Source organism: Falco naumanni, chromosome 4 (genome assembly GCF_017639655.2).
Source record: "Falco naumanni isolate bFalNau1 chromosome 4, bFalNau1.pat, whole genome shotgun sequence".
NCBI lineage: Eukaryota > Metazoa > Chordata > Aves > Falconiformes > Falconidae > Falco > Falco naumanni.
The window spans coordinates 39,408,775-39,433,497 of record NC_054057.1 but is presented as its reverse complement, the minus strand read 5'-3'; the positions used below and the strand labels follow the sequence as shown (position 1 = coordinate 39,433,497).

General features: G+C 39.6%; 1 protein-coding gene across 3 annotated transcripts in view; it reads left to right on the top strand.

Annotated features, from left to right (window-relative positions):
• Window positions 1-24,723, top strand: part of FAM171A1 (family with sequence similarity 171 member A1) — a 90,399-nt gene that overhangs the window by 50,112 nt on the left and 15,564 nt on the right. The window contains exons 2-5 of one of the 3 annotated variants that reach the window (XM_040591865.1): window positions 2,453-2,680; window positions 8,145-8,237; window positions 13,096-13,254; window positions 18,219-18,395. In XM_040591865.1, the coding sequence (XP_040447799.1) occupies window positions 2,453-2,680; window positions 8,145-8,237; window positions 13,096-13,254; window positions 18,219-18,395 (657 nt within the window). The remainder of the gene's footprint in view (window positions 1-2,452; window positions 2,681-8,144; window positions 8,238-13,095; window positions 13,255-18,218; window positions 18,396-24,723) is intronic. The other 2 variants (XM_040591866.1, XM_040591867.1) reach the window with 2 other exon arrangements.

Below are 24,723 nucleotides of genomic sequence, written 5' to 3'. Positions count from 1 at the left end.
TGGCTTTGGATCTAAGCGTATTGTTCCTGCACATTTTGAAAATAAAAACTTATATTGCTTTTTGCCCTCACATTTGTAAATATGTGTACAGTTTGTAAATACGTAAACACATATGTGTTCCTCCTTTGATTAATGAGGCTGCCTTTCACATGCACAAGATTTCACAAGTTGCTTGGTGGTCAGGGTAAGGTTTCTAAGCAGGCATTCTCTGCATGCGCACCAGAGTGTATGGACACCGTTTTTCAGTATATATTTTTTTCTTTGACTACTAAATGCAAAACTGGGAACAAATCCAGAATCTTTAATAGCTAGAATGTATTTCATGCTGATCCCCTCTAACTTGGCATCCTCCGTTGCCAAGTTCTAAAGTGCAGGCTGCAATGATGATTAATTTCTCTAATGGGGTTTTTCTTCAGGACTGCCTGATATTTATATTTTCTGTACTGTAGGATTCAGACAGAAGGTCTCCACTTGTAAAAGGGCCCGATGTCTTTCTGGCTGAAATGCCCTTAGGACGGATGTGCTGATATTTTTGTTTTAGATCCTGACATCCTTTTAAAATTTTATATTGTTACAGCATGTTTCTCAGCATACTCTGTTGTGTCATTTCACTATTGAAATTCACAACAGAGATTTTGTTAAGTTCTTTGCTGTTCTTCTTGCTGGTTTTATGTCTTGCTCGCTCAAGGTTTACACCAAATAAGTTCTTAAAATCCTAATGCACAGTAATGATATAACAGAACTGTACCACCAATACTCTTCTGGGAAGATCAATGTGTTGTTTTTAAATATATATGAAAAGGAGGTCATGGTCTCTTTTCTGGGCAGCACATGAAGAAATGAGTTGGATGTGGAGTGTGAGCATCTTGCTTATTAGGGGCTGAATTCCCCTGACACAAAAAGGGAGTTCACAAAATATTGTCTACTACCTTGGGGAATGGAGTAAGCTGAGGTAGGGGACTTCATGCAAGAAATCAGAATTTCCAAAGATGAGGGTGAGAACAAGAGAAAGGGGGAGAGTGGGAGAGCAAAGAGGGAGCTAGGTTCTTATTTAGGAGCACAAGGTGACTGTAAGCGACAAAATCCAAGGAGTGGCTTGGTGGAGGCATTGAACCGTTGCTGGGTCTTTTCAACACACCATTTCGTTTAAGTCTAGTTACTGAAGAAAGGCAACAGCTGCTACTTTAGAGCATGAGGGAGAGGAACTATTGGAGGGGCATAAAAATAATAGTAGATACAGAGGAATGCTTTCCAGAGGGACTGTCTTGCACAAGCCACTCCACTTTATGTAACAAAAGCCTGGTGACACAATACATGGTTTAGTCGTAGGAGTGCCCCGGAGTGGACCAATATTGTACATCTGGAAACATTTAAACAAGTAATTTGTTTCTGGAAAAATGGCAAATTACTCAAGGAAAATGTAGTCCATTGTGTTTGCTTCTGACTGCATGTCTACAAGATGTATGATTCTCCTGACGGCCTTAACCATGACTTCTTTGCTTCTCGTACCCAGCAGTTGTGTGTGGTAGTACCAGGGCAGACAAGCAGGTATCACTAGGGGCTGTGACATTTTTGCCCCTTCAGAAAAAGGGCCAGTGGACAGGGAGGCAGGGGAGGAACTGCTGGCTCTCTGCATCCCACCTGGTTGTCCTGTGCTTTGAAGACAAGGACCTGAACCTGTGGGATTTCACTCTTTGGTTAGACATCACCAGGGAATGTGCCAGCTGGGGCAATCTTTCCTACCAGGTTTCAAAACCTCTGACTGTAACACAGCCCACTGTTGCCCACTTTCTTTCTGGGCTTCTGTGACAGCACTTTCCTCTGTTCCCTTGCTACACAAGGAGAGAAATGCTATGGGGAAGGGGTGAGGGAGCACAGCCCGCGTGCAGCCTTTCCCTCTCCCCACTGCTGATGGAGAAGGCAGGCTGGAGCAGAGGCATAGCAAGGCAGGGACCTTACAGAGTGACGATGCTGTGCTATCTGTGACTAATGCGTGATGTTTGATAGCACACACATTTAGAATTATGATACTGCTGTGAGATTCACTTGGTACCTGTTGTGTTAAAGAGGGATGGAGTAATTTAGCAGGAAATAACCCCCCCTCTCACAACAGTACCCATCAAAGGGAATGTTGACTGCCCCTGGTGATGTTCTGCCCAGTTGCATGTGGGTCATAGGTGGAAGACAGATGCCTCCACAGCTGGATTTAGCAGTAGGGCAATAATTCAGGATGTGGTCTGGCTTGTGGCAGAATCTGCAGTGTCTCTAAAAGAGTGACTGCCAGAAATGGAGAGCTGCAGGCCAGGACCAGAGGTCATACTTAGCACCAAAGTGTCAGAGGTTAGCACTGAGCCCGGTGTCTTTTTGGTCATTGGTGTGCTAGCGTGTTCTAACTGCTGCCTCCTGCAGAAGCTTTTTGGACGATAATTGCTGTGGTTGTTTGTCATTACAGAAGTAACGCTGAAGGTCCATGTAAGCGATGCCAGCACACATCAGCCAGTAACTGAAGCCTTCATTGAGATTTTTACCAACCAGATCTCCATTGCATCTGGAACCTCAGGAGCAGATGGCACTGCCTTCCTCAAGTTTCAGTATAAGTTGGGCAATCAGCTGATAGTGACTGCTAGTAAACATGCATATGTGCCAAATTCTGCACCATGGAAACCTGTAAGATTGCCTGGTAAGAGATCTTTATTTTTGTTCTGAGGTAAGATTTTGCATCTAAAGGAAGTTACACAGTTTTGTATGAGTTTTAATGCTTGTGATCCTGGGTGGGAGGAAGAACATCTGTGTGTTTCAAAAAAAGCAAGGTTTCTTCCTCAGTTAATCTGTGACATCAGGGCTGTGCAGAGATTCACTCTCCTTCTGGCTGTCCTTGATACAGTGATACATCAGTTTTTAAACAACTCTTGGTGCTCTTACAGCTCCACAGAAACTACAAATCATTTCCAGATCTTTTTCTTTATGGGCACTCTGTTTCCAAGTACTTTGTTTCAAGAGCTGTGATGTACTCATTCATTTCTCTCCCAAGGTGTAGCAACAGCTGTTGCCCCGTAGGGTGTAGTGTACGAAATAGGCCCTGGACTTTCAGTTCCTGGCCATGTCCATAGGACAGTTTTAATCTGCAGTTATGTTATCCAGATGTAAGGATTTTTTTTTCTAACTTAATTAGCATGTTTCTTCCACAGGCAAACAAATATAACATTAATACTTGCATGTTAGTTTTTATCAGAATGCCTCAAAATTTTATGGCAAGTGGTACACTTGAAATTTGTTGTACAGGAGGGGAAACTGAGTCACAAAGACTGTTTCTATACTGCTAAATAGAACAGATTGAGGTTGGCTTTCAGATCTTGAGTTGTAACATCTAGATGAAGGTCACATCCCCAGTTTTCATATGACTTTCCTCTAATCCCCAGCTACAATTAGGGTCTGAGTAGTTTGAGAATGATCCCAGGCTTGCATTATACCCAAATCACACCTAAATACCACCTGAGATTGGATAACTAGCCCAGGCCAAAGCCATGACAGGTTTTAAGGGCTAATATTTAAATTGTATAAATGATCACAGGGAAGTGTTCGATCACATACCTTGGCTTCATTTTATGCATTAATATCAACATAGCCAGAGAGACTGTGTGACTTGCCGGAAGGTCAAGCAGCAAATATATTTTCAGATAGGGAAAAGGAACTTGGATCTCTTCAAACCCAGAATTATGCTTTAGGCATTTCAACATGCTATTTTCTTGCCTGCATTTGCTTGCTTCAGATAAGATAGACTGACTTCTTCCACATTTCCTCTACTGTATTCTGCCATGTTTTCTAGCTGCTTAATGGAACCATAGCAGAGGCTAAGCCAGGCTCTTAGGTGCATAGTGAAAGAATAAGAAGCAGCTGAAATGAGTTGCAGCAGGAAGAGTTTCAAATAAATAAAAGGGAACAATTCTTTACAGCAGCAGTAGTCGAAGACTGGAATGGGTTGCCTAGAAAGGTCGTGAAATCTCCATCTTTAAAGATACTCATAACTCAACTGGACACCTCCTTGCCTGGTTGAAGCAGGTGACTTCCAGAGGTCCTTCCAACCATAATTCTTCTGTGACTCTGTTTAGAAATTTTCTTGATTTTTTTTTTTCTGTTTAAACAAGATGAAGTGCAGCTTCCCTAGCATACTCACAATTATATGCATAAAGTATGCAATAACGGTTTCTTGTCTGTACCTTTTCTTGCCTTGTGTCTCATATCTTTCTGGCTCTGCCCTAGATCTTTTCAATGTGACCTACTCTTCCATGGCCTGGAGTTTGTTTGGTTAGGTTTTTTGCTTATTGCATTTTCTTAAATCTTGATTTTGAGGGAAGGGAATCAAACATGGCATTGTTGTTTTGGTAAGTCAATGAAGTTTAAAGAGCAGTGATTGTATACATTTTCCACAAAAACTTTTTTTCCATGGCTGAAATGTGAACTTACCTCAGAAAACAGATTACTTTGACCTCTGATCTTCCCCTGTTGGAACTGGTAGATATCTTGCCATTGATTTAATTGGGAGTAGAATCCTTTGTTTTGCTTTCTGTACCTTGAACTTAATCCTTTCTTTGATGAAAGAAACAACAAGTTACAATTTGATACACCCTATGTAGAGTTAATAGGGTTGTTCTTTGAATTACCCCTTAAAAGGGACGTGACATAAAATTTCAGGCCCAAGATACTTAGGATGTTATTTTTCATATTGAATAAGATGCCTGTAGTCTTTAAAAAACTTCACAAGAACTGTTTGTATTTAAACACCTATCATGCTTGTAATAGCATGGTATAGAACTTTTGAAAACCGTGGAAGTGGTGGTGGTGTTATTTTTAATCTGAGCTGAATGATGGGGAACAGGGAGCATATTTAAATCTTACAATCATAGAATGGTTTGAGTTGGAAGGGACATTAAAGATCATCTAGGTCCAGCCCTGCTGCCATGGGCAGGGACACCCTCCACTGTACCACGTTGCTCAAAGCCCCATCCAGCCTGGCCTTCTTGATTCTGCAGTGTGCAGTCTGGGCACACGTGGAAAGCAGAATCCTCATTTCCCAAAAATGCCTTTTAACAGTATTAGCAGCTGTCACCTCACAGAGCAGATACGCCATTCTGAGCAGTGTTCCACCCACGACAGTGGTTTAATCTAATGTGCCAACCTGTGTGGACACATTTACTTTAAATTAAATGACAGCCACAAGCAGGGAGTAGGTTTGAGAGCTATAGGCTAGTAATGTTTAAAGTACTGTAACAGGACTGTGCCAAAGGATCAGGATTCTTCTGTCACACACTAGTATGCATTAGTTACAGTCTTACGTTGAGAAGCTGTGCAGTCACTGAACATGTGATATTATTGTAATAGCTTTAAGGAATAAGCATCGAGGGTTTTCTGTTCTCATAATTCGGCAGAAATGAACTTTTCTCATATTAACCAAAATAATTACTAGCTCTTTACCACTTAAGCAGGAGGATTATTTATTTACATAGCAATAAATGGTAGGAGGAAAAGATTAAGATCTCTTTTTCCATTAAAATATTTATCAGCAGAGCCATGACTCCACTTATTAACAGTTCATTAATTTAACATCACTTGAGTTGTTGAAGTGTTCATGATGGGAGATGTGCTCATCTATCTGCTCTTGGCTACGCATAGATTTTTTCATTGTAAAAAATTGGGAAGAAAAAATTGTGTAACTGGTAGTCTGTATTTAAGAGGACATTTTTGGAACAGTGCATGCAATGGAGAGAGGGAAGTTGCTGAGGCAGCACAGCTCAGGCTACCTGACAGGGTCAGTCAAAGCACGCCATGGTATTCACGGTGGTGAAATGTAATTCTAGGAGCAGAGAACGCTCATGGTATTTCTGGGACAGGAGAGCTTATTTGGAAAACAGCGACTCTGCAGAAAACTTGTGAGTCATGGTAGATGAATGGTTGGAAATAATCTCCCAATGCAGCACTGCAAGAAAGCAGAATAATTTGGTCCTTAGCTGTAAAATAAAAGCTGTAAAGACTGAGAAGGCAGAGTATAGTATATCAGAACTTGTCTTCGGTGCAGTTTCTCAGGGAAATGTGTGTCCAGTTCTGGATCCATGCTTCAAGAAAAATGTTTAAAATGGCAGGGTTGTATCAAGAATGATTAAAACACTGGAAAATACAGCTTACGGGGAAAGACTTGGAGCTGCTTCATTTATTTTGTTCACCAGAGAGAAAGTTCATGGGGTAATTTGATCACAGTCCATCAGTACCTGCATAGAGAACAGGAAACGGGTAAGAGAGAATTCTTCTGTCTAGTGGGCTTGTGTAAAAAGAAGATCAAATGACTGGAAGTCTAACCTCAATAAATTTTGATGGGTAAAAAGGCACATAGTTAACTGCTCTCATAATTATTTACTAGAGCATTGGTGTTGCGGTGTATTCTTCACCACTGGACTCCTTTACAAGAGTTTTCTAGTTGAAGCACAGCTATTGGATCTGAAGCAGTAACTAATTCAGGGAAGGTTGTAGTTATGCAGGAGTAAGACTGGATCATCACAGTCATCCTTCTGGCCTTAAAAACTATGACTTTCTGCCTTTGTCAGGCTGAGAAAAGATAGTGCAGAAAACCCCAAGGGAAGTTTAGAGGTTATATATGCATTGTAGTCTGGTGTATATGGAAGAAGATGTTGGCATGGTTTATTGTATTGAGTTCCCCAGGGTGTCTAAATTATATCTGCTTTCTTCACACAAATTAATTGGAGTAGACACAAACAAATTTCATAATTGTGTGGCCTTAGTGCTATTTATTCTAGGCTATCTTACTTACGTTGCATGACATCTAGATCTGTTTCACATGTAGAGCATTGGAAAGAAAATTCTCAGCTGTACTTGCAATAACATCGGGTTTTATTTTATTTTTTTAATGTTCATCTATGTTTTTAAGACCATCTTTTAGATGGTGGTTCTTAGCAGTGTGTTTCTCCTAGTTTCTTCTTTCTCCTGCATTTCTCTCAAACACTAATATTTCTGATCTTCAAAAAGAGAATATATGTTTTAAAACAGAAATAGTGTACAATCTCCTTATTTGTAGGTATCATCTGTATCATCTCTTGGATTAAGTAATACATATTAATTTAGAGGAAACTTATCTAATTCCAGAAAATCAGAAGAGTTTGCACTGTTCTTTTATTAATCAGTTCTGGAAATGTCTTCTTCAGCTTGTGGTCACTTCAGAATGGGATGAGTAGTTTCCAGGTACAAATGTGGGATGCTGCCCAGTTACCAAATTACTGGTCTGCATTAATCTCCTCCTCTCCTTCTGTCTTTGAAAGCCATACATGGACTGCAGGCAGGTCTACTTACTGTTTTCATGGGTGCGGGAGTCAGGTGTGCTCAGTGGCTAGTCCTGTACATATTTTGGTCCTCTGGGTCTTTAGAACTTAGCATGAAATGATACCGTGTTCTTCACTCTCCAAAGATGTGTGTGCATACAGACAGCCCCCTGTAAGGAATGTCAGTATCCAGTGGCAAAGGTGGTCCTTGCAGGCAGATTTCTTGCAGCAAATACCGTTTATCTGTCCCCTTTTACATCACTGGTGGAACGACAGTAGTTCTGCTATGTATAGCACTCTGCAGCGTAGGTGGTGACTCAGTAAGGACATGCTGTATTTTAAAGCAAATTGTTCAGACTTATTCATCATACTTTGCCTTTTTGTATGACTTTTTATGTAAGAATCTCAAAGTATTTAAAAGTTAAGTTTCATTAAAATATTCCTGAGGCAAGAAGTATAGCTGTTTCACAGAAAAATAACTCAGACTGAGTTAGTGTTTCACTCCTTTTTATGTAATGACAAGTCTTTCTGTGGATCTGGGAATTATAACCCAAAACCCTGCTTTACACTGCACTATTCTGTACTTTGAGCTACCATGCATGACTTGGAGTCAAAAGAGTAGAACATGTTGTTTAGTTCAGTAATAATTACCCTGGCAATTTAATTATTTGGTTTAGAAAATGCATGTGGTTTCTGTCATGTATACAATATGATTTTAATAGTTTGGGTGGCCTGCTTTTGCAAAATTGTAGAAGAAAGTAAGTGCTGCTGTTGTTGCCTTATGGTTGTAAGAATTCAAATACCACTTCTCTCCCACAGTGTTCTCTTCACTGAGTCTCGGCCTTCTTCCTGAACGCTCAGCTACTCTAATGGTCTACGACGATGTAGTCCAGATAGTTTCAGGATTTCAAGGTATGCTGGTTTTTGGAAGTCAGAACTGAAATTTGAGAGACGCTAACCAAAAAGCCTGACAGCCTGATACTTTCTGAACTCTCTCCCATTGGTGAAAATGGTATTTCTTGGGGAGTTCCTCTGAGTTCCCTGGGGACTGCATCTCTGTGGATAGTTTTACAAAACTGATCAATAGCTAAATTCATCCCTAACTGCTGTGGTTTGATTTGAGGGGATTTGAGTTACTTGATAATAAACAAGTTTGGACTTCGGTGTGCCATTTGAGAGCTAGAGATTGAATGACTTTTGCTATCTGTTGGATGCTTTTTCATCTAGCCTCATTTAATCTTCCTTGCAGTAAACATTTTTTGATGTTCTTATTGTCTAAGAATTTTCTCTGTTTTTGTTTCTTGCTTCCTACTGTGAGTGCCTTAGAAATTTAGGGTATACAACAACTGAAAATTCTTATATCTGCAATGTTGTATACTTTATATAAACTTGCTTTTCTTAAGTACTTCCTGTGGACCCCTTACCAGACTGGCTGCAAACCCACATACTACAAGAGGAAACTCACTGTATTAGAAGAATAAAGTTTGGATCACCTTTTTGTAGGGCCACAGAAGTTAAAATAACTGTAGTATTAAGTCAGATGAACACTGTTTTCTGAATTGCACAGTAAAGAATAAAAATGTTTATCTGACCTAACTTAGCTCAATTGATGTGATAGCTGAGATAAGTCTGATAACAGAAGAACAGAAGTTTTTAAAGATACTTTGATCAACCAAAACAGGGGGACATCCATCCTGTTAGCACTTTTGTTGTGCATAAACTGTGTATTATTCACGTGTATTACGATTACTATAATTTTAAACTCTACCAGATAGTTAATAACAGGGGAATACTACCTTCAATAGTATTCCAAGATAACAATGTTTTATCTGAGGAAATATAATACAATTATGGCTTCCTGACATATTTTTTTACGGTTAGAAACCATACACACACAACAGGCTTTTCATTAATGATAGCACTAGATACAACTGGAGCTGAAAAAGCACTAAACAAATTAGGTAGTTGATGGAATGCTCAGAAGGAGCTGGAGAACAGCACAGCTGCCATACATATATTCTGCAATTTGAGAGCTGACGTTATCTAATGTGGTAAATTAGATGGATGGTGAACTGCGTTAAACCACAAGGGATTCCATTAGACAAAACATGAAACATTGTTTACCAGCAGTATTCTACTAGCATGGTGTATTAAATACTTTTATTCTTATACAAATGTGCTAATGTTATGCAAATAACTTAAAAGACACAGTCTTTTCATGTTTACATCTTCCTTTCTTCAAAAAAACGGGAGATGTTAAAAGGACATCTGTAACTGCCAAGTGACACTCATAAATATTTTGCATGTAATCTTGCTCCCTTCAGTGAATTGATCCAGGGTGTTCCCAATATATTTAAATTAGAATAATTGGTTCTGCTGGTATAGCAGAGAAAGAAGATAAAGGAGGAAAGTGGTACCTGGACTGTTCTAAGGGTTGGGATTTGAGCTCTCTCTCAGCCTTGCCCAGTAAAAACTGTTTTGTGGGACCAGCCCACACTCCTTTTCTTGGGAATTCTCCTAGGGTAGAAACTAAATGAAAGACAGCCTAGACATGGTACCAGTATTTGAATGGAGTCTCCCTAGTCTCCATCCAAAATCCCTGTGACTTAGTTTTTCTGTTATTTCTCCAATTTATTTCCCAGTAACTTTGCAGTGCTTCAGAAGAGGCTATCAGAAGTTACTTTAGTACAAAAAGGAGAGCAAACCAGAACTCATTATACGGGGAACAGGCTGGGAATGCTGGTGTTTGAAGCACCAAAGGGAAAGAAAGGCCTGTCTACTACAATACGTTACCAGTTGCTTTTGAATAATTAATCAATCAAGTGACTTATGCAATTGAGAAGTTTGTCTGAGTTTATGCAGCCAGCTTCATTTTCATGATGGCATTACAATCCGCTGCTGTGGTCTGTCAGTAATTGCAAGGGATGGAGCTTGCCAGCCACTGGGTCATTTAAGTTATTTAATGCTGGCACAGTGATGAGCTGAAATTCAGCATTCAGTGAAAGGGAGCAGTATGGGTACCCTCTATCTGCCTTGACATCTGAGCAATCAGAGCATGAATTGATCGTGCTTCAAATGTTACTTCACATTGAAGCACAAACGCCGGTGTGGTGCCACGTGTCATGCATCCAGCCTGACAAGAGGTGCCTTACGGGGGCTCCTACATCTTCAGGTGTGCACTGGCAAACTGGAGCTGACAGCATTTGAATCATGGCTGGTGTGTTCAGAAGAAGATGTTTAAAGAAGATAAGATCAGTGCTCAGCAGTCCTTTACCTCGTGTACTTGGCAAGTGCAGAGAGCTTACATGTCAATTCTATACTTGAATGTGTTTGGAGTTTGTTTGGATTTTGTAAATCAAAACTGGATATTTTCAGTAATAGAAGCTATAACAATAATCCACTCTCAGTGATAAGTGTTGGCTTGTTGAAATATACTCTTAGGAGTCTTTCTGTCCATTTTACCACTTCCAATTCCCTCAATAAGTCTATTCCCAGGCATATGCCCCAAAATCCTTTATGGCCTTTGCTAAAGGAGTATATTGGATTGTCTTCTAGCAAGGCAGTGAGAGAAGGCAAAAGCCTTGGTAGCTGCATCCCTCACAAGTCCTTCGTTGGTAGCTCCTGGCCTTCTGCCTCTTTGAAGTCTCTTTTCAGGTTTGGGGAGACCCATCTGAGGAGCTGAAGGGAGAGTTGGGGTAAGTGGCAGGTTTTGGTTGAACATCCATATCAAGGAGTTTGTTAATCTAGGGTGTGAATTAACTACTCTGCACTGACTTATATGCAAATGCACTATCTACAGAGGCAATTATTTCTTCCATCTTAAAGCTTACATCCAAGTTGATTGCTGTACAGGTTTCCAGCCAGGTTTGGGGCTCAGCCATAGGAATGCTTTGCTTTGTAGGATTCAAGAAACTGAGGTTGGCTTTCGGGGTCCTCCCAGTCTGGTTAAAATTTGGCATCTTATGCCTCTCCCAATGCTACAAAATAACCATTTTTAATAGAAAACCTCAGAGCTTGCATGACCTACTGTGTTACAGACTCCACAAACACTTACTTTGGGTTTAGTTCTTAATTAGTTTGATCTTTGGAAATATAATACCTGTTCTTTGCAACCTGAATAATTCATCTTAACTAGAGATTTAGTAGAAAATCCTACAATTTTACATTGAACTGTTAGAGATAATCCTAATGCCGGTTTCTTTGTTGTGGTGGGGTTTTTTTCTGATTTGTTACTGTGGATGTTTATCCCTATGGGCTGTAGGAGCCTGTTCAGCAGTTCAGTCTGAGGTTCCCAAGTACTTGAGCAGATCTGTCCCTGAGGTACAGCAAACTACTATAGTATTGCAGAGCACTCGAGAGAGAAGCCTTCACCGAGTTCATTGCAGTTGATTTATTTAGTCTTTTATGTAGTTTTCCATTTAAGACTAGAAATTGGGTAAGGCAGATTTCTTCCCGTTTCACATGGGTGGTGCTCAATGACTATCTTAAACACTTAAGGATACTGCCAGTTGTGAGAGCCTGCTGTAAATACTTAAAAATTTTCAGAAATTAAAAAAGAAAAGTGGTTTTATAGCTTTTTCTTGCAGAATTACCAAAGAAATGTCAGCTCTTTGGAGTTACTTGCCCACCTGCATAACAATTTTTGTTGGCTAATACAGAGTTTATTCTGTGGAATTTATACTTTCTCATGGCTAGAGCTCCTGCTAGAAAATAATGCAAGAAAAGATTCCAGTCTCCTGGTTAATGACATTGGCAGTTATAAAGCTTAGGAGTTGTGAGTCAAGCTCTTTAATCTTTCTCGCAGTGGAGTTACATGTAACCTAAAAGTGCTTGCCAGAGATTAATAGGGGAAAAGAAGCAAAATTGTTTTGAGTTGACATCTTTGAACTGCATAATCAATGTGAATTAAGAAAAAAACCTGCTTGCCTCTTGATTTTGTGCCGTGTGGGGAATGTTCTGTGAGTATGCAAAATGAGCTCCGGAGAATACAATAGCTTTTGATTTAAAAATTAATTTGCATGTTGCACACACAAACTTGCAGATGGAGTCTTGCTGTGTGTTGCTAAACAGTATTAGTGGTGAGCATGTACTGAAAAAGACTACTGACTTTATAAACTGGGATTTAAATGAGACATGAAATGCCATAGTACATGAAATAGTCTTAAATCTTGTTGAAGCAAAGACCCTTCAATTAACACCTAGTCATCTCGAAAAAAACCACTAAAACTGTACAAGAGAGAGAAAAAGAGAGAAATCTTATCTGCCAGGTAATCTGGTTCTGGTTAGATGTGTTTTTGTGTGGGAAAATATGGAAACTCTTTTCACCCAAGCTTTAGGTGAATCTTTTTATCCAGTGATTTAAAGAAAAAGTGACTATTATCTCAGCACTAGAGATAGTTAATGTGGCCAAAGCTTTGTAAAAATTAAATGCAGAAATTACACAGTTTAGTTGGGACTTACAGGTACTACTATAGGTAGAATTGTCTTTTAGAAAATCACTTTAAAGAGGTGATCCACGGAAATACCAGTCAGAAAAGCTTCTGACATCGGGTGCATTCACAACTTTGCTCTGTAATATTTGTGAAAAAATAATGGCAACTGCAAAATAAATGTAAAAATCCTGGTTTTCCTCATCTTTTGTATTAGCCTTCTGATGTCTCAAGAAATCACAATTCATAATGAAAAAAAACCCTGTATATGTGCTTCCATAAATAAGAATGCCTAAATATTCTGCCCACCTTGGATATAAAGTCACTTTTAATTTTTTTAGGTGCACGGACTCAGCCACAAGTTCACTTTCAGAGAAGATCTGTGAAATTACCAGAGAACACTAGCTACAGTGATTTGACAGCATATCTGACTGCAGCAAGTTCACCCTGGGAAGTGGACAGTTTTCCTTATTTGCAGGGATTAGATGGAAATGGAACAGGTAACCCACTACTTCAGTTTTGCTCTGATTTCATACGGTCCAGGGATCAACTTTTGACCATATCATTTTTTCCATTCCCCATTCCAGCAAACATTCTTTAAAATTTGGGTGGTGTGATAGGTCCTACCAAAATGCTATTCCTATAAGCAAGAGAACAAGGTCCACTATCCCTTAAATGGGGCCACTGAACAGCAAAGACGAAGACTCCTTGGCCTTGGGAGATCAGAAAAGTTTGTTACACTTGTAGTTTAGAGCTGAGCCTCCAAACGTATCACACGTGCACATACAAGAACGGAGATTAATGTGAAGTGACTAAAGAGAATTTAACTTGAGGATGCCATAGAATTCTTAAACTTTTTCTAAAAATGAAGTGTCTATATATCAAGGATTTCATACTCTGTTTTTTCAGCTAAGTGTTGTTTCAATGGCTTTGTTAATACTTTTGAATCCAGCTTCAGCCAAAAATGTGCAGATTCATCTAGCACCAGAGGGAAAACAATGGAAATTCATAGTAGAAACACAATCACTGTTAAATTCAGAACTGTAATACATTTTTATTACTGCAACTGCCTGTTACTCTACTTCTCATTTAGTCTTGATTGAAATAATTGGTAGTGTGTAGGCTAGAGAAAAATAGAAGGATTGAGCATAGAAGTCTTCAAATTCTTAAAATGCTGGTGTGAAAAGGAGAATAAAGTTTTCTCTGTGTCCATCATGGGTTAGAAAGCAAGCAGTAGACTTGCAGTGCTGCAAGAGGGATTCAAGACTAGTGATTAGGAAAACCTTGCTGAGGTGAGGATAGTTTAAGCTGTAGAATCAATTGCTTGATGGTGTTGGACAGAGATAGATGATCACCTGTGAGGATGGCATAGGCATAGCTGAGCCTGCTTTGAAGCAGGCTAAATAACCCCTCGAGGTCCCTCCCTGATGTTTCTTGGGATGGATTTGCTTGTGATGTGTTGATCTAGGTGACTTTGAATGCTAGGTAATGTGTGTAAATGGTGTGTATTGAGCTTGCTAGCTTTTCCCTGAAGAAAAAAAGCCAAAACCAACCCACAAAATAAGCTTCCCCTTCCCTTTGTACAAATCTGAATATCTCCTTTTCTATTACAATTAGAAATGTGTCTGCTACCTTACTGCAGTCCTTCTGTCTGCACCAGTGAGTACACCTCATCCTATCTCTCTGTCATCTCCCTATTCTCACCTTCAGCCTTCAGTCTCCTCTGGCTCTTCATACTCAGACGCTATCAAGTATCTCATTATCTTTTTTTAAAACAAAGGAATGCACTTAATCTCACTCATCTGTCTACTTCCTCATCTGCTTTCTTTTTATCTCTAAACCCACTGAACAAACTGTTGACTATGTGTGTGGGATTCCTCTCTCCCAAATCTTTCCTTAGTGCTCTGCAACCCAACTTCCCACCATTGCATTTATTTAATTAAAACAGGTCTTGCCAGATTTTAATCACCTCTCATGGGAACTACACAACCAGGACGTGATCATTCTCCTGTTTTACCTCCTGGCCTCCTGCAAAACAGATGAATACACCCTTGGTTTTTTAGTCTTCTGTATGCTTGCATGATGGGAACTTTTCTACTTGAGCATAGGGGCCCTGGTTTTGATGTTTATTAGCCTTCAAGTAAAAGTATGTCACAAAAGACCAAAATGACCAGCAAAGGAATGGGTTTTAAGAGACTGAGAAAGAGCCTTGTTTTCTGAATACTGTAGTATAGCATAATACAGATTATACAAATACAGTATATTTGTATGTGCACTATAGTATAGGTGAAATGTCCTCTATTTTTAGTAGAAGTTTCTCCTGCTGTGGAAAGATGGAGCTTTAAAATCCTAAACTTAGATTGACTGACTTTTCTTCATCTCCGAGCGGCTTGGTGAAGATTTCACCTGAAAAACTTTTGAAGGAATAAAAAATGAGATAATCTCCTGCTGGGTATTTTTTAGTATTTCTGTTCTCAAGAGAAAAAGAAAAATATGTACAAATTTTAGACTTCTAAAAAAACTTAGCAGTAATTTGCATGGGAATTTTGCAGTGTTCCAGAACACTGCCCCTTCCCTCTCTTCTCTCTCTCTTCCCCTTCCCAGTTAGTCCTCTGTTCTTTCACAGTTTATTTACATTCTGTAGAGTTTTGGAGAGGTCCTCCCAGCTAATCCGCTCAGTTCTCTGGCTAGTATTTAACCAGGGTGACTTAACAGTTTTTTTAACTAAAACCTATTATCTATGAGTTCGACAGTTTTCATAAAATCCCAACTGGGTGTTGAAGTAGTAATATGGAGTGGTGAAAATTCATTGCATGAATCAGCATGTTCCAAACGTAAAAATTGAAAGAATTTAGCTGCAAGTAGTGACAAGCCTGTATAGTGTTAGCTTATTGTTTGTATTAATCACCAGTTGGAGAGCAGTAGGGTGGTTTCACAAAATCATGTTCTTTTAACCAAACTAATGCAGTAATGGACCGAGCTGGCTAAATAACCATTACTGCTGCTGATTTGTTTCTTTATGAAGAGTCAAATCTAAGTCACAGTGGATTTTCCTCTGACTATTTTTAGAGCCCTTTACAGGTCACCAGATGTCAAAAATGACAAGAAATAAATGAAAGCTGACATTTATTGAAGTTCATTCCGATTTAATTTGTGCTTGTGCTTATCAGTTTTATAGCATGTGAGAGTTTCATAAGCATTGATTTTAATTTACTTTCACAACAGAAAAGAGAAAACATTATCTTTTAATGATCATTTACGTACTGTGCAAGGTGGCAAACTGAAGGATTATTTCTTCTTGCCAGAGGTCAGTGGATTTTAGAAATTTCTTCATCTTCTAATGTAATTTGTTCAGCTTAGTACTGAGCAAAATGTCAGTGCATCTTAAGTAAAAGAGATGCAGTGTTTCACCATCAGAATGCTTTTTCTGGAGCTGAAACCTCATTTTTACTGAGGTTTACTAATTTCATTAAGATATTAGGCAGGTATGTTTTATCAAGACAGTAATGGAAAAAAGTCAAAACTTTCAATATCTATAATTAAATAAAATATAAAAAAATTAAATCTCAGATATTGAACTAAATGTTTCTACAACCTGAAATTATACCTTTTGTCATTAGGAATTTGTATATAACAGAATGTGGACAGGTTATGATACTTGGAAACAGGAATTTTTCTCTGATACCAACCTGAGAAACCTAGGGGCCCAAGTCCAGTGACCTGGGGACAAGCATCAATCTGACAGAAGTTATAGGTGCATGGCAGAGGCAGTGGATTTAATGATCAGGGATAATGGAACAGCTTTTTCCCCACTGATTCTCTCCTCTATATCTGTCTTTTATATTCTAAGGCTGGAAGGGGATGATACTGTGCACCGTTGGAGCATATAATATACAAATGCTTGGGTAGGCTGGCAACCTTCCCCTGTGCCCTAGCTGAAATTCCAAGCCTTATTTTTCTGTTTTTTCTGTTAGCCGTGTGGCTTTCTTATATGGCCATCTTCAGAGTGTCTGTTTTCTCAATACTTTCATCCCTCTGGAAGATAGCTTTCTGCCCCTCTGTTCGCAGTAGATCAAAGCAGTGTGTATGCCCTTGCATGTCAGCAATGCAGCAGTGACACTTGCCTTGAAATCTGGGGGAAATGTGCATCAGAGTAGATGCTATAGTAAATAAGCCACATGCATAGTTACTTCTGGTTATTTTCCATGTCTTCAGTTTGGCACCTCTTGCAAAATCCAAAGAATTTAAAATTCTGAGGAGTTTTGTCTTTCTTTTCCCTTCCTTTTGCCACCTGCACCTCCACCCCCTACCCTTGCCTTTCCTGGTAGTCTTAACTTTGGTGAGCTGTTACTTGGAGATACTGAATTTAGTAAGGGCAATCGCTTGAGACTTAACTGTTAAGAGAAATCATAAAGGTCCTAATGCTTTCCTGCTATTCCCTTGAATGTACTCATCCTCATGAGCACTGTTGCTGAGGTACTGCAGGTTCCTAAGGACCTTTTGTGCCTCAGCGTTGCAGGTGGCATACCACTGCTGGGTAGGAATGTGCTTTTGCAGGTACTTTACACTGATGTAAGGCACCAGGATTACCGGAGGGGTAGTACCCTGCTCCCTGCCAGCCAGGCACCCCTCTGCCTTCCCTCAGATTAGCCCCACGCCAGGATGAGTGGCTGCGTGACCCCTGGAGCCAGCACAAAGGAGAGGGCACAGCTGCTGCTCGTAGCAGCAGTGTGGACCTGTATGGCTCAAGCCCCTTGCAAAACTAGAAGCTCCATCTCTTCCAGTTTAATCTGCTACTGCTATTGTTTTGAGCTCCAGATCTCCTTGGTTTTAAACCTCAAGCATTTTCCCCCTGAATACATCTATATGTCTGTGGTATTTCATCCCTGTCACTGATTCATTTGGTTAAATGGTTGAAGGGATAGAATGCTTTTTCAAATCATACTGTCATGAAATAACATCCTTTGGCATGCAGCTTAAACATAAAGAATAATTATTATCTTACACAGATAAGAAGATAACACTGTGTGTCCTAGTAATCCATTTACCTTGGTTTATTTCAGTGAGACGCCAAAGGAAATACATCCTGGCATTCTTAAACATACGGTGGATCATCCTTGCCCTGTCACTGCATGTTTGGGGGTGTGTTAGTTATAATATGGGCATGTGAGATTATTTTTTTTTTTGCCATGATTATAGCTGTGATATTTATTTAAGATGAATTAAGATGAGAAAATATATGCAGGAAATTTTTGTATTGGAGTTTTCTTGTCTTCAGAATTTTCCAAAATTAAGTGAAAAATACAGAAGCATATATGTCTTGTGAATTTTGTAAGGGAGGGTTACTGCTACCATCCCTTGAGAAATATGTTGGTGCAGTACTGCAGTGTTGAACCATGTGGGTGTGTGTATCTTAAATTCTGGGAAATACTGTAGTCACAGTGTTCATTCATTCTCTTGGTAGGAAACAGCACTAGGTATGACCTCACCCCTGTCACTGCAGTCAGTGTTCATCTCCTCAACAGTGATGGGACTCCAATCCCCGTGAATGGCCCCATCTATGTAACAGTGCCTCTGCCAACAAACAGCAACTTGAAGCACAATGCACACGTTCCAGCGTGGAGGTTTGACCAAAAATTTGGTAGGTAACATCTCATTGTGATTCCCTAAATAGCTTCGTTTGTCTGAAACTAATGTCTCACTCATTTATGACGCTACCATAGTAAGGCCTTCACTGTAATGTACAGAAATCTGCTTTCTGTCTAAAAGGAGAGAAGAGTTTTATTGATCAAGTAATGCAAATATATGTATGTATGCAAATATACTTCAGTAGCATTGTGTGCAACTTCTAGACAAAATCTTTTGTAAATGTACCATTTTGCAATTATTAAATATTTTATGTAAAAAACATCTTGAAAGAACTTGATTTCACCTACAGACTGAGAAACAGAGACACATATTCACTACGAGGAATGGAAACTCGCCTTATCTTTGCCAGCAGCCAGCTTTGGTCCGTCTCTTGTCTAGCTCAGTTTCCTGCCTGTCAGATAGGAAACATAGTACTGACTGCTTTCGTAAATCACTTTAAGATTGACTAATACAATCAAAAAGGAAAGTACATGTGAATAATTAAAAAAAAATCATGAAATATTTTGAAAAGACAGAATGACTAATCAATATGAGCTGTAAAATACACTCAGTTTTGTACATTGCAAGATAACGTTTGATATTGTGAACAATAATTTTTCCAGAAATTTGTGGTTTAGGCTCTATTTCTGTTTTGGTTTGTTTTTTTCATTGCTAGCTGGTATACCATGCTGGCTGGCTTTACACCTTCGAAGTGTAAAGGATTAAGGGGTGCATAAGTCTTGTCCTGGTGATTCCCCTTCAGTTATTGCACTGTGCCTACTGAAGTATGTACCAGATGATTGTTAAGAAAAAGAAGTGAAAAAAGAAGAATGGAAGGTGAGAAACGTAGATGCTGGGAGGAAGGGAGGAACAAAAGAAGAGTCAGAAATGTGGATCTGTATAGACAATTTGTGGAATTTTGTCCCTGCAAGGCAAATGTTTTGAGCCAGTTTATGATCACATCTAGAAGTAGAGCAATGAGCATGAAACCAGCGTGTTAGAGGAAGGGGAGGGGAGGGAGGAAGAGAGAGGTGAAGGGGGAAATAACATTTTTGCTTCCTTCCTGCCTCTGTTTATTGAACAAGGCGACGTATTTTCAAACAGCATGCCTATAAATCTTTTGTCAGACTTCAGCTGTATTAGAGAGTAGAGCAGTAGAATTTAATGAAGAATAAATCTGAATATGATATAAAAGTGAATAGTAGAAAAAAAGTGCAATGAATGGATTCAGGGTTTCCCTTAACTGTGGAAACAGCACTTTTCTTGTGGTTCCCTGGCATTAAGTTTCACTACGGTTTTCCTGAAACTGGTTTTGATGTGTGATTCTAGAAAATATTTTGTTTTCTCTTGTTCAAAAAAAGACCAGGAAGACTAACTCATGTTTACTTTCTCCACAAGAAGCAGTCCATCCCCCTTCCTGTCAGCTGTGTTATAGCTGCAACCCGCCTCACTGCTGGTTACTCACTGCTAGTGCAATGATTCTGATTTTGATTATGGAGCTTTCTCATTTATGGCCAAATTTCCATGCCCCTGCGGTGGGGCCACAGAAGCTTTCTCTTAGTATGGAATATGGGGTTTACTTTTGTATATAAAAGCCTAGTTACCCTATTGTGTGCGCTATCTATTAGTATAGATCAATACAGGTTAGTTAATTACCGTGGCAGGCTTGAGGCTTCCAATCTTAAGACAAGCCCAGCCTTGTATGATTCATGCCAAACTGCTGGAGAACTTGTGTTACTGGAAGGGGAAGGAGTGAGGACCACTAAACAAAACACGTCTTTGTCAGGCCACTTAGCTTCACAAAGCCATGGAAAGGATGGTATTGAAGACGTTATGCTTAAGCTCCAGCTTACACTTCAGCTGAAGTAGGCATCTTTCTGGGCAACCAAAGGTGTTGAACAAAGATGCATTTAAGCTCTGACTGCAGCATGCCAGTTCTAGCAGAATTTTGGCCACATCCCAACCAATTTAAATTACAGTAGCCTAATTTAATAAGTAGAGCAGCCACTGTCTCTTATGCAGGCTACATTAGCAGCCTAAGGGCTGTCAAACTAGCCATATGTAGCGTGAATATGGTGGTACCCTGTCATTCCCCATCCCCATTGTGCTTGGGCTGCGAAGGGCAGAGGATGGGTGGTGATGACTGGGATGGCTCCATGCTGAAGAAATCCTTAACTGGCAAATAAGTTTTGTATCCCGTTTGCACTGCCAGACCTGTGCCTTGTCAGGATAGGACCTCTAACCTCATAATTCTGATTGTGTCTTTAATTTCAGGAGCTGCTTTTTTCAGTGCTAGTTACGTTGCAGTCTCTCCTTAATAGATTTTCAGTGGCTTAAACTTTCACACTTGTATATGAAAACTGAGTAAATGCCAGAGATGGAAAACTAACACTGTATTACCAGGCAATAAGGCAAGGCTTCTCTCTAGTGTGTGAGCAGTACAGTGGATGCTTGTTCGTGCGAGCTATTGTTTTTGTTTAGAGTCCATGCGGTTGTCGTCATTACTGCATGAGGTATAATTTCTGCTCTAAAAAGCAGAAATACTTTTCACTTTTAGAGCGGGGAGTGGAGAAGGGAAAGAAATACTGCGAATATATTTTAATCCTTAGAATCTCATGTATTTTGCTGAGCTCATGATGTACTAATATAAACCCAGTGGCATCTGATTGGAAGTGCAGAGATTTTCATAGTTTCTACAGGAATTAGGCATATTTGCATATTACAGCAGCCAAAAATAATTAATGGCTTTTTAGGATATTTACCATAAACAGTCTGTATTTTCATGACCTCAGTTTCTGTCCTTGAGAGATGGCTGGGGAGAGAAGGGGGAGAAGTGGCATAGTCTACTTAAGGCTGAGGGTGGCTCCATTGACACTGATGAAACACACAGTCAGAAAAAGCAGGCTGACATCAAAATAAGACAATCTGCTGCATCTATTTTATACTGTTCCAAATGAGATTTTTCATTACAAAACAAACTCACTGCCTTGCACGCATAGCAAGCAAATTAAAGCAGTAACACCTTTTTGAATAATTAATAAAAGGAAGAACAACTGTCAATGCCCTGGCGAAGTTTTAAGGTAAACTAATACATCTGACCTTGCTCTTGTGTTGGAGATGCACTCCTCCACCTTTCTCTGCAGCATCTCTTAGTGTTGGTAATAGTAAGCACAGATGCATTGATGTTACAGGGATGTGTACACTCAAATGCAACTTAATCATTCCGTATCATTGAGATACCCATATCTCTTGTGTTTCACACTACTGTAGGAGAATGGTTTTATCTCATAGCACACACTTAAAGGCTTGAACATAACAAGATGGGGATTCTCATTTTTATAATCAGGATTGATCAGTGGGGTTTTCTGGTTTGTTGGCTTTTTATTTCCCCCAAGCGCGGTGTCTTGTTTTTCTCAAAATCTGAAGGGGCTGAAAAACGTTTGGTTTTTTCTTTATCCATAAACAGATGGTTGGGATCATGGCTTCCTCCCTGTGTATTTGTCTTGATATCAGTAGGATTTACAATATATTAATCTCTCTATTCTTGGACACCACATTTCTATTCAGGACTTCTTTTTAGCCTTGTCCTCTTCAGTCAGAAATTAATACTGCAGGTCCCAGTAGAAATGAAACTTTGTACCTTCTGTATCATTTCCAGCTCCCACCAGCTGGACTGAATAATACAGCACTTGCTCAGCTGTATTCTCCTCAGCCCCATTTAAATGTTTTATGCTTTATGTTAAGGTGTCTGGTTTTTGTTGGACTCAGTGAGAAAAACTGAAAGACCAGCATTCTCCATCTTAAGCCCTCAGTTTCATTCCATGTGGTATGGAGGAATTATGTTGCACCTAGACCTCTAGATCCACATCTACAGCTATATGAAGGACTTCAAAATATTACCAAATATTACAGAGTGCATAATATGGAATTTGGATTTATTTTTTGGTGACAATATTGATGCATCTGCTAGTTTATTAATCCCACCAAGTAACAGGAAACTATTTCCAACACTGGCAAAGGCCTCTGGGAGTGAAGGAGATAAACCTCCACCCTTTTGCTCTTCCTTCTTAAAATGTGTTACTTCTCATGCACTATGTGCAAACGAAGTTCAGAGTACTGTTCCTCTGTTCTTCCTCCTCCCTGCACACTTGGTGTACATCTTTGACGTGACCTTGCTGTCTCTAAACTACTGGCTTCTTCACAGAGGAGGATGTTTCCCCAGCGCCTGAAATCTCAACCATGTTTTAATGTAAAGCAATGGCAGAATACGGAGAAAAGTATCTTGAAGAACTCTTTTTATAGCTTTATAAAGCATAATACTTTATGTACTCTGCTGTGCTTGGTCAGTGCTTTCTGATTGCATTTAATGCCATAATAGATTTCTAAATACATTTGGAAATCTGGTACTTACTTTTTCTGGATGACGTCCTGCCTTCAATGGTAAAATTTCCATTGATTTTTTGTAGAGTCAGAATTTCCTGATGTTCCTTTCTCAGCAAAATGGAGATAATGTTTTCTGTGCTCAAAAGAAGCTGTGATGATAGGCTCATGTATAAACAGTATTGGTGCCTACTTAAACTTGACTGCAGTATGGATTTGCTGTATTTCGTGGAGGTAAAATGATTCTTGGGTTTTGTTCATAGTGTTTATGGGGAGAGAGCAACAGCTGCTGTCAGGCAGAAAATGTAAGCGGGTTACTGTACATCGACCTGTCTAGTTCACTGCACATTATTTGTAAAAGTCTTTGATTTAAGCTTCCCACGTGGTAGCAATGATAACCCATCCAAAGAAAAGAATGACTTATATTTTCATAGCTTAAAAATGAAACATATTCCTTTTTGTTGTGAATTTGGTTAACTTCTGATTGCCATCACATTCATACACTGCATGAGAGATAGAAAATAATCATTTAACAAAAACTTTTGCAGTCTGTTGTTAGATCTGACGCTGGGTATGAGTACATGCCTCTGAGCTCAGACAGATGGCCTGCATTTGGACTACACGCATCTGTGCACATGACCTGGGTCTTCATGCACTTCTCTGTGGGTTTTATTGGGTTTTCTACATGTGAGGAATGGACGTTTCAGGAAAACATACTCCCTGCTCCCAAAAGTTTGAATTTAATATAATCAGATCCAGAACATTTGGTTCTAGATCAGATTCATTGGTAATATTTATTTGCAAATTACAAGGAGAAAACCAAACCTCCACAAAATTCATAGTTACACTATTTCTGTAGTTCACAAGTTCCTTGACAATTTGATTTTACTTCCTTTTTTATCGCAGCTGTAAAGGTTAAATTATTCTTAAACACTACTGAGGAATACAGATTTCTAACTAACTGCTCTCAAAGAATTTCATATTTTGTGTGTTGCCATAGAAATGGCAGCTACCAAACCCAGCTTTTTACCACGTATGACATCTACATAATAGGTGCAGATATAATTGCATAGTAGTAGACAGACCTCAGCATTGAGAGGAGAAGAAGCTCTTCCTCTGATGCTTCACTGTGTAGCTCGCTGAGGTATGTTCTCACTATCGTGATTCCTCTGGAGAGGTGTGGTGGATCACAGGAGGCAGTTGTGCTTGTTTATCAATATGTAGGTTGATTTTTAAGTGGATGTTGTGGTTTACATATGTGAAAGTGATGTGAATGGATTATGCAATCTCTCCCCACCTTATATACCATCTGAGCTGCGTTTTTGGCAAAGCAGACATGGTATGGCATGATGGCGGAGCTTAAGAGGATGCTGAAGTAATCGGGTCGGTGCCAAAGTAGCGATATATGCGAATAATCTACTATTATGTAGCCAAGGAAATAAAACTGAAAACAAATAGTGTGGCTTCTGGGAACAGGGTTTAGTAATGGACCTTCCGTTGTATCATGTAGATGGCCCTGTAGCTCCACCTACAGAGGGCATGCAGTAGGAGGTGGGGAGAGGTGGACATCAAAATATCAGAAGTGGAGAAAAGACCATTGTTCTTGTGCAGCTGCTTGAGTTGGAGAGGACTTGGAGATCGGTGGAAATAGAGGCAGGAGTGCTTAGAGCAGGAGTGTGAACTCTCTGGGTGGGGCTGGAAGAGGCTGAGGAGGACCTGGGCCAGCCTTCCTCTGTGGCCTTGGGGATGGTAGGTCAAATCTCTTGTGTGTCTGCTTCCAGTTCCAGCCTGAGAAATAGAAACTGAACGTGAGCGTGATGTGAGGCTGAATGAAGGAGAAGGCATGCAGTGTTTTGAATTGCCTTGTGTTTTTATCTATTCCTTGTTCTAATAATTTTGTCAATAACTGACTGAATGTGATTAATAATGTGATACAGCGAGTATTAAGGGCAGCATCTTTC